General features: G+C 47.9%; 1 protein-coding gene across 2 annotated transcripts in view; it reads right to left on the minus strand.

Moving 5' to 3' along the window:
• Nucleotides 1-20140, minus strand: part of LOC139235027 (netrin receptor UNC5C-like) — a 502551-nt gene that overhangs the window by 102142 nt on the left and 380269 nt on the right. For both annotated transcript variants that reach the window (XM_070866133.1, XM_070866124.1), the window contains 2 exons: nucleotides 13546-13726; nucleotides 1575-1742 (listed from right to left, as the gene is read on the minus strand). In XM_070866133.1, the coding sequence (XP_070722234.1) occupies nucleotides 1575-1742; nucleotides 13546-13726 (349 nt within the window). The remainder of the gene's footprint in view (nucleotides 1-1574; nucleotides 1743-13545; nucleotides 13727-20140) is intronic.

Here is a 20140-nt window from a genome sequence, read left to right on the forward strand (position 1 = left end):
GAAAATTTCCCCTCAAATCCCCTCTAAACCTCCCCCCAATTACTTTAAATCTATGCCCTATGGGGGGCAGGGGAAATGAGGGTAGACAGGCAGGAGACAGCAAGGAATAGGCGAGAGGGATGGAACAAGGCGAGGAGCTCGATGGAGGAGAAGGTACCAGAGGTGTAGGAGGAGCCAACTGAGGTATGCCACACTGCCACCCAGGTGATTAGGGCAGGGTAGGTTGTAGAAAGTACAGGCCGGCAGAGAGGGTTCGGTAAGGGGGGGGGGGGGCAAGGTGCCACCACATGCCAGCCAGGTGGCAGTCAAAGCCAGGGTGTCAGTGCCATTGTCCATCACAAGATAGTGAATGGCAAGGGCCATGTTCCGGAGTGATCGATCTTTCCGGAGGGTAAGCTGTGAGGCCGTTCAGGGGGTGATGTCAGGAAGCACTTCTTCACACAAAGGGTGGTGGGAATCTGGAACTCTCCCCCCAAAAAAATCTGTGGCTGGAGGTCAATTGAAAAATTCAAACTGTGTTGTATTTTTTGTTTGGCAAGGGATATAGATCAAGGCGGGCAGATGGAGTTAAACTGCAGATCAGCAATGATTTAACTAAATGGCGGAACAGGCTCAAGGGGCTGAATGAACTACTCCTGTTCCTATGTTGCTAGAGCGCCAGTCCTTTATAGAACCGTCTTAGAATCATATAACGATCACAGCACAGCAGGAAGTCATTCGGCCCGTTGAGCCCGTGCCGGCTCTCTGCAAGAACACTTCAGCCAGTCCCACCCCCCCGCCCTTTCCCCGTAGCCCGGCAAATTAACTTTCCTTCAAGTACACATCCAATTCCCTTTTACATAAGAACATAAGAAATAGGAGTAGGAGTCAGCCATACGGCCCCTCGAGTCTGCTCTGCCATTCAATAAGATCATGGCTGATCTGATCCTGGGTTCAACTCCACTTCCCTGCCCGCTCCCCATAATCCTTGAAAGCCACAATTGAATCTGCACCCTTGTCCTGATTTTCAATCATTTATTTCAATGCAATGGAAATGGGGAAATGGGGCGGGGTCTGTGAGTGATGGGCAGCTTTGTCAGATTGCTACCCAGTCAGTCGTTACGAGAATCTCCCTCAATACCTTTTATGGGCACTGCAAGTCAATCGCTTAGCATTACAAGACAATAAGTGGCATAAATCAATAGTCTAGTACAGAATTACAAGTCAATATCTCATATAAGCACTGGAAGTCAATTGCCCAGTATAGTATTACAAGCCAGCAATCTAGCTAAGCACTAATCAATAGACATCACGTGAGAAGATGCTTTCAGATGTTGCAAGGCCGTGCTTTCATCGAATACTCTTGCAGCTAAATGTTATAAAATGATATAAAATGCATTTGCTATTTCAATGGAGGTGCTCCCCAATTTAATTTACACGGGGCAATTGCCTGCGTTGAAATCGAAGTCGCAGGAATGCCGTACAACTGCTCTGCTTTGCACACTAATATGCAAAAGAGCCAGGCATCAAGCTCGGGTAAGAGAACGTGAATATTTCGCGGCACGGTAAGACGAGCGGGCGAGGGTCACATTTACCGGGACACATGGTGGTGCAGGCGATCTTCTGGACGCCCTGTCCCTCGCAGAAGGCCCCTCCGTTGAGCGGGGCGGGGTTGGTGCAGGTGCGCGTCCGTTTCTGGTAGCCCCTCCCGCAACGACTGTTACAGATCGACCACTCTGTCCATGTCGACCAGCCACCATTAACTGAGGAGGGGGGGGGGGAGAAGGGAAGAGTGTGAGAAACAATTAAGACAGCATCTGCAAGGATTGAGAAACCAAAGGCAAAACTCCAATTCACCGCGTCCTGATCTAGCTAGAACTTCCGAGCTAAATAATGAAGTGCGATAGAATGTTGTTAATGAATGACATTTTTCATGCACTGCACATTCTGCGGCTGGAACCATAAGGATTTTTATTTCTGGGATGTGAATATAGATGAACACCCTTAATATTGAAATATATTTCACAAACTCAAGAAGCAAAGGGTAATGATTGATGGATGTTTTTGTGACTGGAAGGATGTTTCCAGTGGGGTTCCACAGGGCTCAGTACTGGGTCCCTTGCTTTTTGTGGTAAATATCAACGATTTAGATTTGAATGTAGGGAGTATGATTAAGAAGTTTGCAGACGACACTAAAATTGGCTGTGTGGTTGATAATGAAGAGGAAAGTCATGGGCTGCAGGAGGATATCAATCTACTGGTCAGGTGGGCAGAGCAGTGCCAAATGGAATTTAATTCAGAGAAGTGTGAGGTGATGCACTTTGAGAGGGCTAATAAGGAAAGGGTACACACATTAAGCGGTAGGCCACTTAATAGTGTAGATGAACAAAAGGACCTTGGAATGCTTGTCCACAGATCCCTGAAAGTAGCAGGCCAGGTGGATAAGGTGGTTAAGAAGGCATGCAGAATGCTTGCCTTTATTGGCCGAGGCATAGAATATAAAAGCAGGGAGGTTATGCTTAAATTGTGTAATACTTTGGTTAGGCCACAACTGGAGTACTGCTTGCAGTTCTGATCGCCATATTCTAGGAAGGATGTGATTGCACTAGAGAGGGTGCAGAGGAGATTTACTAGGATGCTGCCTGGAATGGAAAATCTTAGTTATGAGGACAGATTGGATAGGCTGTGTTTGTTCTCATTGGAACAGAGGAGGTTGAGAGGAGACCTCATTGAGGTGTACAAAATATTGAGGGGTCTGGACATAGTGGATAGTAAAGGTCTAGTTCCATTGGTGGAGGGGTCTATTACGAGAGGGCAAAGTTTTAAGGTGGTTGGTGGAAGGTTTAGAGGGTATTTGAGGGATGCTTCTTTACGCAGAGGGTTGTGGGGATCTGTAACTCGCTGCCTGGAAGAATGATGGATGCAGAAACCCTCACCACTTTTAAGAGATGGTTGTATGGGCACTTAAAGTGCAGTAACCTGCAGGGTTACGGACCTAGAGCTGGTAATTGGGATTAGACTGGATGATCTTTTGTTGGACGGAGCAGATATAATGGTAAGTACTGCAGGGAATAGAATACGGCCAGGGTGATCTCCTGGACTAATTTCCATTGCCTGGATGGGTCGGAGAGGAATTTTCCCAGATTTTTTCTCCCTAAATTGGCCTGGGTTTTTATCTGGTTTTTGCCTCTCCCAGGAGATCACATGGCTCCGGTTGGGGTGGAGTGTAGAATGTTTCAGTATAAGGGGTGTCGCAGTTGTGTGAGGCAGACTGGTTGGGCCGGATGTTCTTTGCCTTTCCGTCATTGTTCATTGTAACCTTTAGGACTAATGACCAAGGGCCGTGCGGCTCTTTGTCGGCCGGCGCGGACATGATGGGCCGAAATGGCCTCCTTCTGCACTGTAAATTTCTATGTTTCTAAGTTTCTAAGATGTCGCCCAAAGCACTTTGCAGCCAACGAAGTACTTTCTGAAATGCGGTCACGGTTGTGATTTCGGAAAACGCAGCAGCTAATTTGCGCACAGCAGGCTCCCATAAACAGCAATGAGATAAATGGCCAGATAATCTGTTTTTTCTTTTACTGATGTTGCTTGAGGGATCAATATTGGCCCAGGACTACTGGGGAGAGCTGCACTTCTCTTCTTTGAAATAGTGCCGTGGGATCTTTTGAAATTTAATAGCCCTGTTATCTGGAGCAATGATGGACTAATGCTCCAGTAATTATAGCCCAGAAACTGTTGCCGGTGTAGGGGATTGCGGACACAGTGCGACACGATGCAGCAACTTCACGGGGTTGGTCATTTGGTGCCATTTCTGCTGGTCATTAAATCCCCGTGGGGCTCTTCAGCTGGTAGTGTGTTAAACTCAACCCCATGAAGCGGGCTCCACTCGCTCTTGCGTGTCCGCATTGCGAAAGCATAAGAACATAAGAAATAGGGGCAGGAGTAGGCCATTCGGCCCCTCGAGCCTGCTCCACCATTCAATAAGATCATGGCTGATCTGATCTTGGCCTCAACTCCACTTCCCTGCCCGCTCCCCATAACCTTTGAGACAGTTCCAGTTTCCCAATCCCTTGTGTGTGAAGAAGTGCTTCCTGACATCACTCCTGAACGGCCTAGCTCTAATTTGAAGGTTACACCCCCTTGTTCTGGACTCTCCCACCTCCCCACCCCTCACCAGAGGAAATAGTTTCACTCTGTCTACCTGATCGAATCCTTTTACCATTTTAAACACCTCGATCAGATTACCCTTTCATAAGAACATAAGAAAGAGGAGCAGGAGTAGGCCATTCGGCCCCTCGAGCCTGCTCCGCCATTCAAAAGGATCATGGTTGATCTGATCTTGGCCTCAACTCCACTTCGCTGCCCGCTCCCCATAGCCCTTGACTCCCTTATCGTTCAAAAATCTGTCTATCGCTACCTTGAATATATTCAATGACCCAGCCTCCACAGCTCTCTGGGGCAGAGAATTCCAAAGATTCAGGAGCCTCTGAGAGAAGAAATTCCTCTTCATCTCGGTTTTAAACGGGCGGCCACTTATTCCGAGACTATGCCCCCTAGTTCTGGATTGCCCCACGAGGGGAAACATCCTCTCTGCATCTACCCTGTCCAGCTGTCTCTTCATCTTCTGAACTCAAGGGACTACGGGCCAAGTCTATGCAATCTGTCCTTATAATTTAACCTTCTAGTTTCATTCTGGTGAATCTGTGCCACAACCGGCCCAAAGGCTTCTTGTGATGAGGTGCCCAGAACTGATCCTAGTGCTCCCGATGGGGGCCCGGGCCAAGGCGTTGTACAACTTTCTATTGCAACCCCCTTGAGATAAAAGCCAATATTCCATCAACCTTTTTAATTGCTTTCTGTACCTGTCCGCTGGCTTTTAATGATTTGTGTATTCGGACTCCCAGAGCTCCACGCTCTGCTGGAGTTCCTAGTTTCTCATCATTTCAAAAATAGAAGTGCTGCCAGAGATGTTAGATGGCATTAGAGGTGTTTATGTCCCTTGCCTGCTGTTCCGCTTTCATCGCAACAACAGGCCAGGCACAAATATTTGCCAACAGATAAATATAGAATCTTACAGCACAGAAAGTGGCCGTTTGGCCCAACATGCCTGTGCTGGTGCTTTGGAAGTACGATCCAATCATTCTAACTCACCTGCTCTTTCTCCGAGACCCTGCAAATCCTTCCTTTTTTAAACGTGCACCCGATTCCCTTTTGTAATCCCTATTGAATCGCCTTCCACCCATAATGTATGCACCTGTGAGTATGCTCACAGGTTTGTAGAGCCCTTGGGGGGGTCGTTCAGCCTGACTGCCCGCCTCTCTTCCACGGTTACATCTGGGCCAGGGTGTCCCTAGCGATGGAGCACGCGGTGTCCACTGGTACGCTCGCGGCCTTCCGCGAGAGGTGGGCGCCGGAGGGACTGGAGTGCATCGTCACCCCCGGCAACCAAATTTTAATTTGATTTTATATGTTTTAAAGTTTAATTTGTTTTAATTGCCGGGTTTTAGTGTCCCCCTCCCCTTTTATAGGAGGCACTTGTAAAAAAAATGTATGCTTTCAGTGCCCAAAAAACCCCTCAAAAAACCCCACAAAAAAAACACAAAAAAAAGGAAAAAAAACAAAAAAGGGCCTTGAAAAATGTTTGGAGTGTCCCCCAGATTGGGGGGGGGGGGGGGGGGCACTTGATTTAACTGTTCATTTTGTTTTCTACAAAAGAGTTGCAGAGCCGTTGGGGATTCGTTCAGCCAGACTGACTGCCTCTCTTCCGTGATTACGCTCGCGCCAGGGTGTTCCTGGAGATGGAGCACGCGGTGTCCACCGGTAAGCTCGTGGCCTTCCACGAGAGGTGGGCACCAGAGGGACTGGAGTGCATCATCACCCCCGGCAACCAAATTTTAATTTGATTTAAGTTGACTGTCTAAAGTTTAATTTATTTAAGTTTGTCGTTTTTAGTGCCTTCTTTTAATCAGGGGGCACATGATTATTATTCTACTTTAAAATAGTTGTAGAGCCATTGGTGGTTTGTTCAGCCCGACTGCCTGCCTCTCTTCCGCGATTACGCTCGCGCCAGGGGTGTCCCTGGGGATGGAGCACGCGGTGTCCACCGGTGCGCTCGTGGCCTTCCGCGAGGGACGGGCACCGGCAACCAAATTTAAATTTGATCTGCTAAGTTTAAAGTTTTATTGTTAATTTGTGGGTTCTAGGTGTCCCTTTAATAAGGGGCCACTCGGCTTTAGCTGTTAATTTAAAATAGATGTCAAGGCCTGAGAAAGGGTGGAGAGGAGGTTTACCGGGATGTTACCAGGGATGAGGGACTTGAGTTACGAGGAGAGGTTGGAATAGTTAGGACTGTTCTCCCTTGGAGCAGAGAAGGTGAAGAGTTCACCTAATAGAGGTTTTCAAGATGATGAGAGTTTTTTGATAAGAGTAGAGAAAGTAAAACTATCGCCCTCTGGTGGGTGGGTCATTAACCAGAGGTCATCGGTTCAAAATCATTGGCAGAAGATCTGGAGGGGAGATGAGGAGAATTTTTTTTCACTCAGAGAGTTTTCGGGGTCTGGGACGCTCTACCGGAACAGGTGGTGTAAGCTGATTCCATAAATAATGTTAAAAGGGAATTGGACGGGTACTTGAGGATGAAGAGCTTACAGTGCAATGGACAACAAGCGGGAGCGTAGGACTGAGCACGAGCGCTCTTTCAAAGAGCTGGCACAAACACGATGGGCCGAATGGCGTCCTCCTGCGCTGTAAGTTGCTACAATTCTTTATCACTGCCTGTGGCCATAGAAGTGACAAACATCTTTTTAGCCATCTATTGGCCTTCCAGCTTACTGCAGAGAACATCGGCAGTGATAACTGGTTTGCTCCCCACAAATGTAGTATGGGGGTGGGGGTGGGGGCGTGGGGGGTGTGCTGGGGGACGGTCACGGATGCATTATTGTCAACAGGGTCAGTTTCTCCACTGAAGGATCATGAGAGAGTGATCCCACACAATATGTGTCAGCTGTGGCTCAGTGGGTAGCACCCTCTCGCCTCTGAATCAGAAGGTTGTGGGTTCAAGTCCCATTCCAGGGACTTGAGCCCCCCCAAAATCTAGGCTAACACTCCCAGCGCAGTGCTGAGGGAGCACTGCACTGTCGGAGGAGCCATTTTTCAGAGGAGACGTCTGTCCTCTCAGGTGGACACAGAAGATCCCACGGCACTATTTTGAAGAAGAGCAGGGGGAGTTATTCCTGGGGCCAATATTTATCCTTCAATCAACATAACAAAAACAGATTATCTGGTCATTATTCCATTGCTGTTTGTGGGAGCTTGCTGTGCGCAAATTGACTGCCACATTTGCCACATGACAACACTGACTACACTCCAAAAGTACTTCATTGGCTGTAAAGCGCTTTGAGACGTCCGGTGGTGGTGAAAGTCGCTATATAAATGCAAGTCTTTCTTTCTTTAATCCAGATGTGAGAGTGGTCACACACAGTAAATAAGACACAGGAATGATTACAGACAGAATAACAAAGCAATGGGAAATTATCCTCCGTATCAATCGAGCCTGAATGGAAAGTTGGAATCCGTGGGATACTGTTATTTATAGCTTGGTTTTCATTTCATTTCATTGGGGTGTCATAATACATAAAAGATTCTTGGAGCAATTATTGCTGCAGCGAGAGATTAAACTCGGGTTGTATTCTGCCAGTTACAGGACTGTTTTAATAAGACAACGTGTACCATTGGATTACTTTCGCCCACTGTCTCTTCAGAAATGAGAGAACTACTAAAGTGAGCTGTTAAACAGCAAAAGCAGGCCTGCTTAAACAGGAAGGATTGTAATAGATTACAAGTTCAGCAAAGCCCTGCAGCTATTTTCTAAATGTTTCCAATTTACCACAGTCAGATGTCACATAACAGCAGGTCTAGTTTTTGGACCAGTACACTAAACTGTCTCCAGACAAATACTCAATCGGCGGTATTGTCAATGTAAAAATCCAGGGGTCCACAACAAGTTCATTCTCACTAAAGGGTTAGATTTGTGACATGACATGATAGCATTATCACAGTTTAATTTGTAGCTGATTACCTGGAAATAACACTTCAATGAAATCACTTAATTGAGGGGTTCAAGACGGTTTAATTAACTGAGATTTAATTACATGGATTCCAAAGTAGCTAAGCATCTTCTACAGTGTCGTAAACTTCTTTTGTATAGTGCACACTTCCTGCAATATTCACCGTAACCATTTCTCCACTAAAGTCTTCTAATCCAAGGGATAACTTCACACATCTCCATTATTCTAGGGTGAATTTTAAATCCCAAAAGCGGGTGGGTTGGGATTGGGTCGGAGGTTGGGGTTGGGTATAAGAGTAAAGATGTCATATTGCAATTATATAGGGTCACACCTGGAGTTTTGGCTTCCTTACCTAAGCAAGGACACATTTGCCAAAGAGGGAGTGCAACAAAGGTTCACCAAACTGATGGTTGGGATGGGGGGATTGTCCTATGAGGAGAGATTGAGTAGACTAGGCCTATATTCTCTAGTGTTTAGAAGAACGAGAGGCGATCTCACTGAAACATACAAGATTCTTACAGGGCTTGACAGGGTAGATGTAGGGAGGATGTCTCCCCCGGGCTGGGGAGTCTAGAACCAGGGGTCACAGTCTCAGGATAAGGGGTCGGCCATTTAGAACTGAGATGAGGAGAAATTTCTTCACTCAGAGGGTGGTGAATCTTTGGAATTCTCTGCCCCAGAGGGCTGTGGAGGCTCAGTCGTTGAGTATATTCAAGACAGAGATCGATAGATTTTTGGATATTAAGGGAATCAAGGGATATGGGGATAGTGCAGGAAAGTGGAGTTGAGGTAGAAGATCAGCCGTGATCTCATTGAATGGCGGAGCAGGCTCGAGGGGCCAAATGGCCTACTCCTGCTCCTATTTCTTATGTTCTTAAAGTGTTAAAAAATTTAATTTTGAACCAACACACCTCCAATATGCCCATTTCTGGTTTTAACAAAGGCGGGACAAGGGTGGGGAGGGGGTGGGGGGCGGGACGGAGGAGCGGGCAGCCAACCCGCTGCCAGGAGGCGGGTCTCCCATTTAAATATTATAATGAGGCTGCGTGCCTCATGGTGAACCACCATTACAAAATTTAAACTCTGGCGTGTTGGGTTTCCCGGGCATCGTGAGAGGACTGCTGATCCAGGAGGTAGGTGCCTTTCCATTTACCAGCGTCCCTACCTCAACCACCTCCCCGCGATCGGATACCGCCCCCCCCCAGGCCAACGATGCCCCCCGCCCTCTCCGGCTCACTGTGGGTGGGAAATAGAGCCCCGCCATTCCCGACACCCCACCACCCCTCGACTCCCTATCCGCCTCCACATTAAAATTCTGACCCGCTCCCCATAATCCTTTACTCCCTCCACAGCTCTCTGGGGCAGAGAATTCCACTGATTTGCAACCCTCTGAGAGAAGAAATTCTTCCTCATCTCAGTATCAAATGGGTGACCCCTTATTCCGAGACTATGCCCCCTAGTTCTAGATTCCCCCCACGAGTGGAAACATCCTCTCTGCATCTACTTTGTCGAGCCTCCTCAGGATCTATAAGTTTCAATAAGATCACCTCTCATTTTTCTAAACTCTAATGAGTATAGGCCCAACCTGCTCAACCTTTGCTCATTAAGTGTCAACCCCTTCATCTCAGGAATCAACCTAGTGGACCTTCTCTGAACTGCCTCCAATGCAAGAATATCCCTCCTTAAATACGGAGACCAAAACTGTACGCAGTACTCCAGGTGTGGCCTCAGCAATACCCTGTACAGTTGTAGCAGGACTTCCCTGGTTTTATACTCTATCCCCCTTGCAATAAAGGCCAACATTCCATTTGCTTTCATGATTACTTGCTGTACCTGCATACTAACTTTTTGTGTTTCATGCACAAGGACCCCCAGGTCCCTCTGTACTGCAGCATTTTGTAGTTTCTCTCCATTTAAATAATAATTAGCTTTTTTATTTTTCTTGCCAAAATCTCACACTTTCCCACATAATACTCCATCTGCCAAATGTTTGCCCACTCACTTAGCCTGATTTTTTGTGTCCTCCTAACAATTTTCTTTCCCACCCATCTTTGTGTCATCAGCAAACTTGGCTACTTTACACTTGGTCCCTTCATCCAAGTCATTAATATTGGATGAAGGGACCCTGTGACACCCCACTAGTTACCGTTTGCCAACCAGAAAATGACCCATTTATCCCTGCTCTCTGTTTTCTGTTAGCCAATCTGCTATCCATGCTAATATATCATCCCTAACCCCGTGAGCTCTTATCTTGTGCAGTAACTTTTTATGTGCCACCTTATCGAATGTCTTCTGTAAATCCAAATACACCACATCCACTGTTTCCCCCTTATCCACCCTACTCATTACATCCTCAAAGAACTCTAGCAAATTTGTCAAACATGATTTCCCTTTCATAAAACCATGCTGACTCTGTTTGACTGTATTACGCTTTTTCAAATGTACTGCTACTAGTTCCTTAATAGTGGACTCCAGCATTTTCCCAACGACAGATGTTACGCTAACTGGTCTATAGTTTCCTGCTTTCTGTCTGCCTCCTTTTTTAAATAGGGGCATTACATTTGTGGTTTTCCAATCCATTGAGATCTCTCTAGAATCCAGGGAGTTTTGGTAGATTACAACCAATGCATCCACTATCTCTGCAACCATTTCTTTTAAGGCCCTAGGATGTAAGCCATCAGGTCCAGAGGACTTGTCCATCTTTAGTCCCATTATTTTACCAAGTACTTTTTGTTTAGTGATAGTGATTGTTTTAAGTTCCACCCTCCCCATAGCCCCTTGATTATCTCTTATTGGGATGTTTTTAGTGTCTTCTACCATGCAGACCGATACAAAATATTTGTTCAAAGTCTCTGCCATTTCCCTGTTCCCCCATTATTAATTCCCCAATCTCATCCTCTAAGGAACTAATGTTTATTTTAGCTACTCTCTTCCTTTTTATATACCTTTAGAAGCTCTTACTATCTGTTTTTATATTTCTTGCTAGTTTACTCTCATACCCTTTGCTGATTTAAAAAAATTTCCCAATCCTCTGGCCTCCCACTAATCTTGGCAACAGTGTATGCCATTGTTTTCAATTTGATACCATCCTTTACTTCCTTAGTATCACGGATGGTTCTCCCTTTCTTTTAAAGTCTTTCTTTATCACTGGAATATATTTTTGTTGAGAGGTTTGAAATATCTCCTCAAATGTCTGCCACTGTATATCAACCATCCCACACTATATTCTCCCAATCCATTTTAGCCAACTCTGCCTTCATATCTTTGTAAGCGCCTTTATTTACGATCAGGACACTGGTTTGAAATCCAACTTTCTCACTCCCCAACTGAATTTGAAATTCAATCATGCTATGGTCACTCTTTCCTAGAGGCTCCTTTACTATGTGATCATTTATTAATCCTGTCTCACTACACAGTACCAGATCCAAGCTAGCCTGCTCCCTGGTTTGTTCCGCAATGCATTCCAGATCCTAATCAATCGCTGCGTAAAAAAGTTTTTTCTTACATCGCCTTTGGTTCTTCTGCCAATCGCCTTAAATCTGTGTCCTCTGGTTCTCGACCCTTCCGCCAATGGGAACAGTTTCTCTCTCTCTACTCTGTCCAGACCCTCATGATTTTGAACGCCTCGATCAAATCTCCTCTCAACCTTCTCTGCTCTAAGGAGAACAACCCCAGCTTCTCCAGTCTATCCACGTAACTGAAGTCCCTCATCCCTGGAATCATTCTCATCAATCTTTTCTGCACCCTCTCTAAGGTCTTCACATCCTTCCTAAAGTGTGGTGCCCAGAATTGGACACAATACTCCAGTTGACGCCGAACCAGTGTTTTATACAGGTTCATCATAACTTCCTTGCTTTTGTACTCTATGCCTCTATTTATGAAGCCCAGGATCCTGTAAGCCTTTTTAACTGCTTTCTCAACCTGCCCTGCCACCTTCAATGATTTCTGTACATGTACCCCCAGGTCTCACTGTACGTGCACCCCCTTTAGGATTGTACCTGTAATGTATACCCCAGTGAGTATGCTCACAGGTTTGTAGAGCTGTTGAGTTGTGAGTGGCTTAGCCAGTCACGTGATGTCCACAAGACTCAATAAAACCCCAGCCAGTTGGGTTCGGGGGAATCCACGAGTAGGACGGTGGTTGTGAACCTGGTGGATGAACGGGTAATGTGTCGTGTGATTGTTAAACCTTTTGTGAAAAAAACAACTAGTTCTTAATCGCAATGGGTTGCTATGAATCCTTAGCAAAGAACCCATAAGAATATAAGAAATAGGAGCAGGAGTAGGCCATACGGTCCCTCGAGCCTGCTCTGCCATTCAATAAAATCATGGCTGATCTGATCATGGACTCAGGTCCACTTCCCCACCCGCTCCCCATAACCCCTTATTCCCTTATCGGTTAAGAAACTGTCTACCTCTGTCTTAAATTTATTCAATGTCCCAACTTCCACAGCTCTCTGAGGCAGCGAATTCCACAGATTTACAACCCTTTGAGAGAAGAAATTCCTCCTCATCTCAGTTTTAAATGGACGGCACCTTATTCTAAGATTATGCCCCTTGGTTCTAGTCTCCCCCATCAGTGGAAACATCCTCTCTGCATCTACCATGAAGCAAATACATTACAGCAGCCTTTAGTTTATAGCCATGATCTTATTGAATGGCGGAGCAGGCTCGAGGGGACAAATGGCCTACTCCTGCTGGTGCAGCAGGTGGTGAAGAAGGCAAATGGCATGTTGGCCTTCATAGCGAGAGGATTTGAGTATAGGAGCAGGGAGGTCTTACTGCAGTTGTACAGGGCCTTGGTGAGGCCATGCCTTGAATATTGTGTACAGTTTTGATCTCCTAAACTGAGGAAGGACATTCTTGCTATTGAGGGAGTGCAGCGAAGGTTCATAGACTGATTTCAGGGATGGCAGGACTGACATATGAAGAAAGACTGGATTGTCTAGGATTATAGTCACTGGAATTTAGAAGAATGAGAGGGGACTTCATAGAAACATATAAAATTCTGACAGGATTGGACAGGTAAGATGCAGGAAGAATGTTCCCGATGTTGGGGAAGTCCAGAACCAGGGGTCACAGTCTAAGGATAAGGGATAAGCCATATAGGACCGAGATGAGAAAAAACTTCTTCACCCAGAGAATTGTGAACCTGTGGAATTCTCTACCACAGAAAGTTGTTGAGGCCAGTTCGTTAGATATATCCAAAAGGGAGTTAGATGTGGCCCTTGTGGTATGGAGAGAAAGCAGGAATGTGGTAATAAAGTTGCATGATCAGCCATGATCATATTGAATGGTGGTGCAGGCTCGAAGGGCCGAATGGCCTACTCCTGCTCCTATTTCTTATGTTCTTATATGTCCTCTCCTCATGCCTCTCCATGCTGTTGCTATACTGTGTGCTGCAGCACTGTATGATAAAACGGCGTGTACAATCTGCACTGACCATGCCTCTGCCAATAGTTACGATCTCCCCAGTATCGGTGTCGTGTTAACTTACCATAGACGATGACAGTCGCTGTGGTGCTCCTCCGTCGGGCCACGATGTTTTTGGCTACACACGTGTAGTTGGCGGTGTCCGACAGTCGGGCCTGTTTGATGATCAGATTGTGGTCAATGGTCAAGTAGAAGTTCTGATCCTCCGCCGGGTCGATGACATCTTCGTTCTTCAACCACTCCACCTTGAATTGAAGAGATCACGGTGCATGTGACAACTTGCAAACCCCGAATCACTCACATCACCATGAATAGATATTTCCAGGCACAACACGACTGCGTTAAACCAAATACATTCGCAGTCCCATCAACAAACCATGTTCTCGTGTCAGCAGCGCCTCAGTGGGCAGCACTCTCGCCTCTGAGTCGGAAGGTTATGGGTTGAAGTCTCGCTCCATGGACTTGAGCACAAAAATCTAGACAGTGTCGGCAAAGGTGGGCAGAGGAAATGTTACAAGGACACCCTTAAAGCCTCCCTGATAAAGTGCAACATCCCCACCGACACCTGGGAGTCCCTGGCCAAAGCCCGCCCTAAGTGGAGGAAGTGCATCCGGGAGGGCGCTGAGCACCTCGAGTCTCGTCGCCGAGAGCATGCAGAAACCTAGTGCAGGCAGCGGAAGGAGCGTGCGGCAAACCAGATTCCCCACCCACCCTTTCCTCCAACCACTATCTGTCCCACCTGTGACAGGGACTGTAATTCCTGTATTGGACTGTTCAGTCACCTGAGAACTCACTTTTAGAGTGGAAGCAAGTCTTCCTCGATTCCGAGGGACTGCCTGTGATGATGATGAGTATAATAAACGGTTAAAGTAACACTGAGTTGTGAGCCGTGACCATTTTTATCCCACCCGGATGGGCTCAGGTCGGATTCTGGAATTAGAGGAAGGAGAAATATGCGGGTCCACTTACCGACTCTTTTCACTGAGCATGCTCCGTAGCCCACTGCATTATGAGATCGCATTATCTACGCGGCATCAGTCGGGGCACTGAAACAAGGCTGCACGCACACTGGGGTCGACATTCTTACAAAAAGCCGCACAGTTCCCACGTACGGTGAAGGGTCACCCAGTGAGCTTCTACCCGGTAATGCCGACTATGTGTCCCATCTACAAGATGCACTGCAGCAACTCGCCAAGGCTTCTTCGGCAGCGCCTCTCAAACCCGTGACCTCTACCCCCTAGAAGGACAAGGGCAGCAGGCGTATGGGAACACCACCACCTCCACGTTCCCCTCCGAGTCACACACCATCCTGACTTGGAAATATATCGGCCGTTCCTTCATCGTCGCTGGGTCAAAATCCTGGAACTCCCTCCCTAACAGCACTGTGGGAGCACCTTCACCACACGGACTGCAGCGGTTCAAGAAGGCGGCTCACCACCACCTTCCCAAGGGGCAATTAGGGATGGGCAATAAATGCCAGCCTTGCCAGCGATGCCCACATCCCGTGAGTGAATTCTTTTTGAAAAGCCACACTGGATGAAAGTGAGGAGGAATTACCAGTGATGGCAACACCTGGCGATTATGTCTTCTTGCTTAAAGGCTGGAAGCGTTATAATTGCGATGAGCCAACAGAACTGGTTCTGTTCATGCTGTGCAGCAGGAGAAAAGCCTGGTACACTCTGGGATATGTACAGATGAGCAGCACCAAGAGGACGTTCCCTTCGAGCTAATTACTAATTTGCTCTTTGATTGCACGCTGTACAACATCAGGCTGTGTTATGATATATTTATGCACTAATTAGCAGACATGAATGCGTTCAGATATGTCTGAGATGGAGAAGGCGGGGGGGCGGGTGGGGGGGGCAGGGGGTGGGGGAGTTGCTTTGTCTGCACATCTAATTAATTTTTTTTAGGCAAAGATTTTATCCTGGCAAGTTTGTCCTCAACTTATAGACAAGCAGGACCTTTGTAGACAGCTATCAAGGCACCTCAGAGAGTCAGTACCATTGTCACGTGTTGTACCGAGGTCAGTTAGGGAGCGCCCTGCATCGCACAGCTCACCACGTGCATCCAGATGGGAGAGAGGGCAGCCTCAGCGACTTAGGCCGGGATATTCAACATCAATATCAACAGATTATCTGGGTCATTATCACATTGCTGTTTGTGGGAGCTTGCTGTGCGCAAATTGGCTGCTGCGTTTCCCACATTACAGCAGCGACTACACTCCACAAAGTACTTCATTGGCTGTAAAGCGCTTTGGGACGTTCTGAGGTCATGAAGGCGCTATATAAATGCAAGAAAGAAAGACTTGGATTTATACAGCGCCTTTCTCGACAACACACGGACTAGTATTGGTGCCAGGTGCCCTGAATGTTAAGAGTCGCCGTGTGCTCAGTGGCCACCATCACGGGTTCAGGGCAGTGAGATAGCGCAGCTAACATATGCGGCAGACAAGCGTACCAACGCTACATTCACGCAGCGCTCCTCGTGGGACTTCGCGAGCACAGAGCAAGATGCACCTGAGAGGCTTCACAATTCCTCTGCCCTGGTTCGATTCACCAAGCTAGTTGATTAGTATGGCCAATACTGCGTTGCGACCATAATGCCTCCCGAGCAGCAACACCTCGACGAGATGCTCACCCTGTGCCCTATGACCTGTACGATTGAGGCCTCCATTGCAAATGCCAGCGTTGTGACAACTGGTGCTTTAGCACATTACTGGCACGGGAGATGGCACCGTGCGTCTGGACACTGGACATCTCCGTGCCACCCTGACCACCTTCCAATGTGCGTGCAAAGGGTCAATATGGTCCCCGGTTTCCCCCGGGGTCCTGGCCGATATTTGTCCCCCAACCAATGTGTAAACAGAAAATGCTAGAAATACTCAGCATTTGCGGAGAGAGAGAGAGAGAGAGAAACAGAATTAACGTTTCGCCAGAACTGGGAAAACTGAGAGATGTGACAGGTTTTCCAGCAGGGAAAGAGAGGGGAGGGGAAGAAAAAACGAAAAGGGAAGGTCTGTGATAGGGCGGAAGGCAGGAGAGATTAGAGAGACAAAAGCGATAATGTTGCGTGGCAAAAGGGGAATGGCAATGGGACAAGTAAAGACGCAAAAGATGGGTTTAGAGAAGGAAATAGCAGAATCGTTACCAACAGCCGCTGGCCGCAAGAAATGGCAGCGGTGATTCTGATGAAACGGCAACAGGTGATCTGGTCATTTATTTCATTGCTGCTTGCGGGAGCTTGCTGTGCGCAACTTGGGTGGCGCCTTTCCCAACAGTAGAACAGTGACTAACGCCTTGCGTTTGAGAAAGGCTGGGGAGATCTGTATCCCCACACCAGGCACGACGAAACCCCGCCCTCGTGCCAACTGGTCCCTCATTAATCATCGCCGCTCCTTCACCCTGACATTTTCTCATCAGTGTCTGCCTCTGCATGCTGCATAACTGTGCTGGTGCTCGCCCTGTCGGGTGGTGCTGAGTGGGGTGAGGTTCGTTGCGTGTAGCTGGGGTTCCAGGGGGCTCTGCTTGCTCTGCGTACATGATCCCACAGCCACTCTTCGAGGAAGACCAGGAGGGTTCTCCCCCCGCCAGTGCCCTGGCCAATATTTGCCCCCCAACCAACACATAAAACAGATGACCCCCGGTGATTTATTCCACTGCTGTTTGTGGGAGCTTGCTGTGCGCAAAATCGGCTGCCCTCCATTACAACAGTGATTGCGCGTCAACGAAAGTACTTCACTGGCTGAAAAGTGCTTTGGGACATTGTGAGGCTGTGAAAGGCGCTATAGGAATGCAAGTTCTTATTTGCTAAATTCTTGCCACGAGCGAAAATAGTTTCAAGCGAGCCTAATTTATGGTAACGTTCGGGCTTTCACCTTTTAAGTCACGCCCTCTCCCCAGGACCGCAGTCACGTTGCCGTCTGCGACACCGCCCCCTCGTGGTTACGCCCGCTGTGTTTGTGGCTTGTTTTCGGGGCGGGTGGCCTCTCTCCCACCAACCTAGCGGCCCCCCCCCCGCAGGGCCAACCCGCGATGGAGCGCTAACCGCCACTTCTGCAGACAGCGTTCTCGCCGAGGCTGGCTCCGGAATAGAGAGCCGTTTATAAACATGCCAACCATGGCTTCGCCCCAGCCACTTCCGACTGAAGGCGCACAGGAGGATGCAGCCCTGCCTGCAGCTGGCCCTTCCAGGGCCAGAGCTGGTGGAGGGCATCTGAGAAGGACATCTTTAGTTTCCTCTACACACACACACACACACACACACACAACAGCCCTCCCAAAGCCAAGGGGCAGCCACAGGGGAGAAACTGTGGCTTAATGTAAGTATAGGTCTGCCTGGGGAGGGGTAATAAGGAGGGGTACTGAGGGGTAATAGTGTGCGCACTAGGTTTGTGCAGCAGAGCTGGTCTCCAGTCGTCCTGGTTAACCCTCGCCACCGGACCAAGACCTCGCTCTGTCAAGCCCGTGTGGTGGCTGGTGTGCAACGGTCACCCCACGTTAAAAAAATCCACGCACAGGCATCTTCCACCCTTCAGGATGTAGTTCTGGATCTGGAATATTAGGTCCATCATTGAAACACCTGTGAACTCATCCCTTTTTGGCGTGGAAGCAAGTCATCCTCGCTTCGAGGGACCACCTATGGTGATAAACAAAAGTACGCTTGCACTGGCTGCAGCTGGTCTCCGGGGTGTGCCCAGATTTATAGCGGGTGAAGCAGGCGTTGGAGGAGTGAGAGGAAGGGTTTAATTAGCCCATTGGATGCTTTGGAAGAACGCTGGGATCATTATTTCAGGCCCGAGCTGATTGGCATTTGCTTGTCTCCGTTAAAACAAACGCCGTTGGTGCCTTTTTCACAGTCGCTACTTAGAATTGTTATCGTTCAGAGAATGGGTGGCATTCTCTGAACGATAACAATTCACCTCGTGTTATTTACCCTTGACGGCCTCTGAAACGATTAACCCCAATCCGACATTGATGGTGACTTGAATTGATCAGATCTCCATTTGCAAAAGTCAGTGCAATCAGCTGTGGCTCAGTGGGTAGCCCACTTGTCTCTGAGGCAGAAAGTTGTGGGTTCAAGTCCCACTCCAGGGACTTGAGCACATAAATCTAGGCTATCACTCCAGTGCAGTGCTGAGGGAGTGCTGCACTGTCGGAGGTGCTGTCTTTCAGACCTCTCAGGTGGACAGAAAAGATCCCGTGGCACTATTTCAAAGAAGAGCAGGGGAATTATCCCTGGTGTCCTGACCAATATTTATCCCTCAATCAACATCATTAAAAACAGATTATTTGGTCATTCTCACGTTGCTGTTTGTGGGCGCTTGCTGTGTGCAAATTGGCTGCTGCGTTTCTCACGTTACAATAGCGACTACACTCCAAAAAGTACTTCATTGGCTGTAAAGTGCAAGTCTTTCTTTTCACAACAACTGTGCGATCCATGATACTCACACTTCTCTTGCAACCTAACAAATCCCCCCACCCCACCCAGAGATCGTCTAAGGTTGAAAAGCTTGCAATAACTTTGCCAATTTAAATAATTACCAGTTTGATCAAATGCTTCATAACCTTCCCTATTTACTTTGTTTTTACTGTTGTTTTTCAAGTCCCTCTTCAAAGCCGTGGCTCCATTAACAATTAATATATATATATATATATATATATATATTTTTGTTGCTGTTCGATGTCGAATGTCAGTTCTTTTTCTTCCTCCTTGCTGACAGTTGTACTTTCGCCCTTAAAGTTGGGGAAGGAACGCAGCAATTTCCTTCAGTTAATTAGAACAAACGCACCAATTATGTTAATCCATCTCCCGACGCCGATCAGCAGATAATTAGACAAAACACATGGGTCCCCCTCACCAGGGGGAAAATGAGCTATTGTTTAGATGCAGTATCTTGGGACTCTGCCATTTTAAACTGTGCGTTTGTTAAGCCTGTAGTAATTTGTATTTAATTATAATGTAAATATGGCTGCATTTGTTTGTGGAATCCAGTAGAGGGCATCAGTGAGCCAATTCAGAAGCACATGACTGCTTTAAGAAATGCTCAGGCGGGATTTTCGTCTTGGATGTATTTGGGGCGTTAATGGTTGTGGCGGGAGAGCTAGCGCTCGGGAACAGTTTGCGTCTCAGTCGGTAAGTTTGGGGGGCTGGGCCCGGAGTCAGGGGGCGCAGCGCTAAGGAGGACATTGCACACCCCTCTTGGCGTGTTAGGATGGGAAACTCCCGAGCTAAAGAGCCGGGCCTGGAGCGCTCCGCGTGATGCCTGGGGGCGGGGGGGGGAGGGGAAACCTAAACAAAAAGCCATAAAAAGATTCCCAAGACATTGCCCACACCACCACAATGCAAATCGCAAAAAAAATCAAAAGAAAAAACAATCACACTTACCTTAGGAGTCCATTACTCACCTCTCCGCTGTCGGTATCGCTGGACCGCCCTGACCGCGGGGCGGACTGGGCGGACAAGAGTCCAAACCCGCGGCGGGGGCGTTGCACACCGGGCGCAGCTCTTCCGGGCGGTAATGCTCCGCGCCGCCGCTAAACCGGACCCGAGGATCGCCGCGGGGTGCTGGAGGCTGACCGCCCGCCCAGAACACCTCACCGCCATTGCCGTCGTTCCGGGGCGAAAAAACGGAGCGCAGAGGGACGGAGAATCTAGCC

The sequence above is a fragment of the Pristiophorus japonicus genome, chromosome 2 (assembly GCF_044704955.1).
Source record: "Pristiophorus japonicus isolate sPriJap1 chromosome 2, sPriJap1.hap1, whole genome shotgun sequence".
In the NCBI taxonomy this organism is placed as follows: domain Eukaryota; kingdom Metazoa; phylum Chordata; class Chondrichthyes; family Pristiophoridae; genus Pristiophorus; species Pristiophorus japonicus.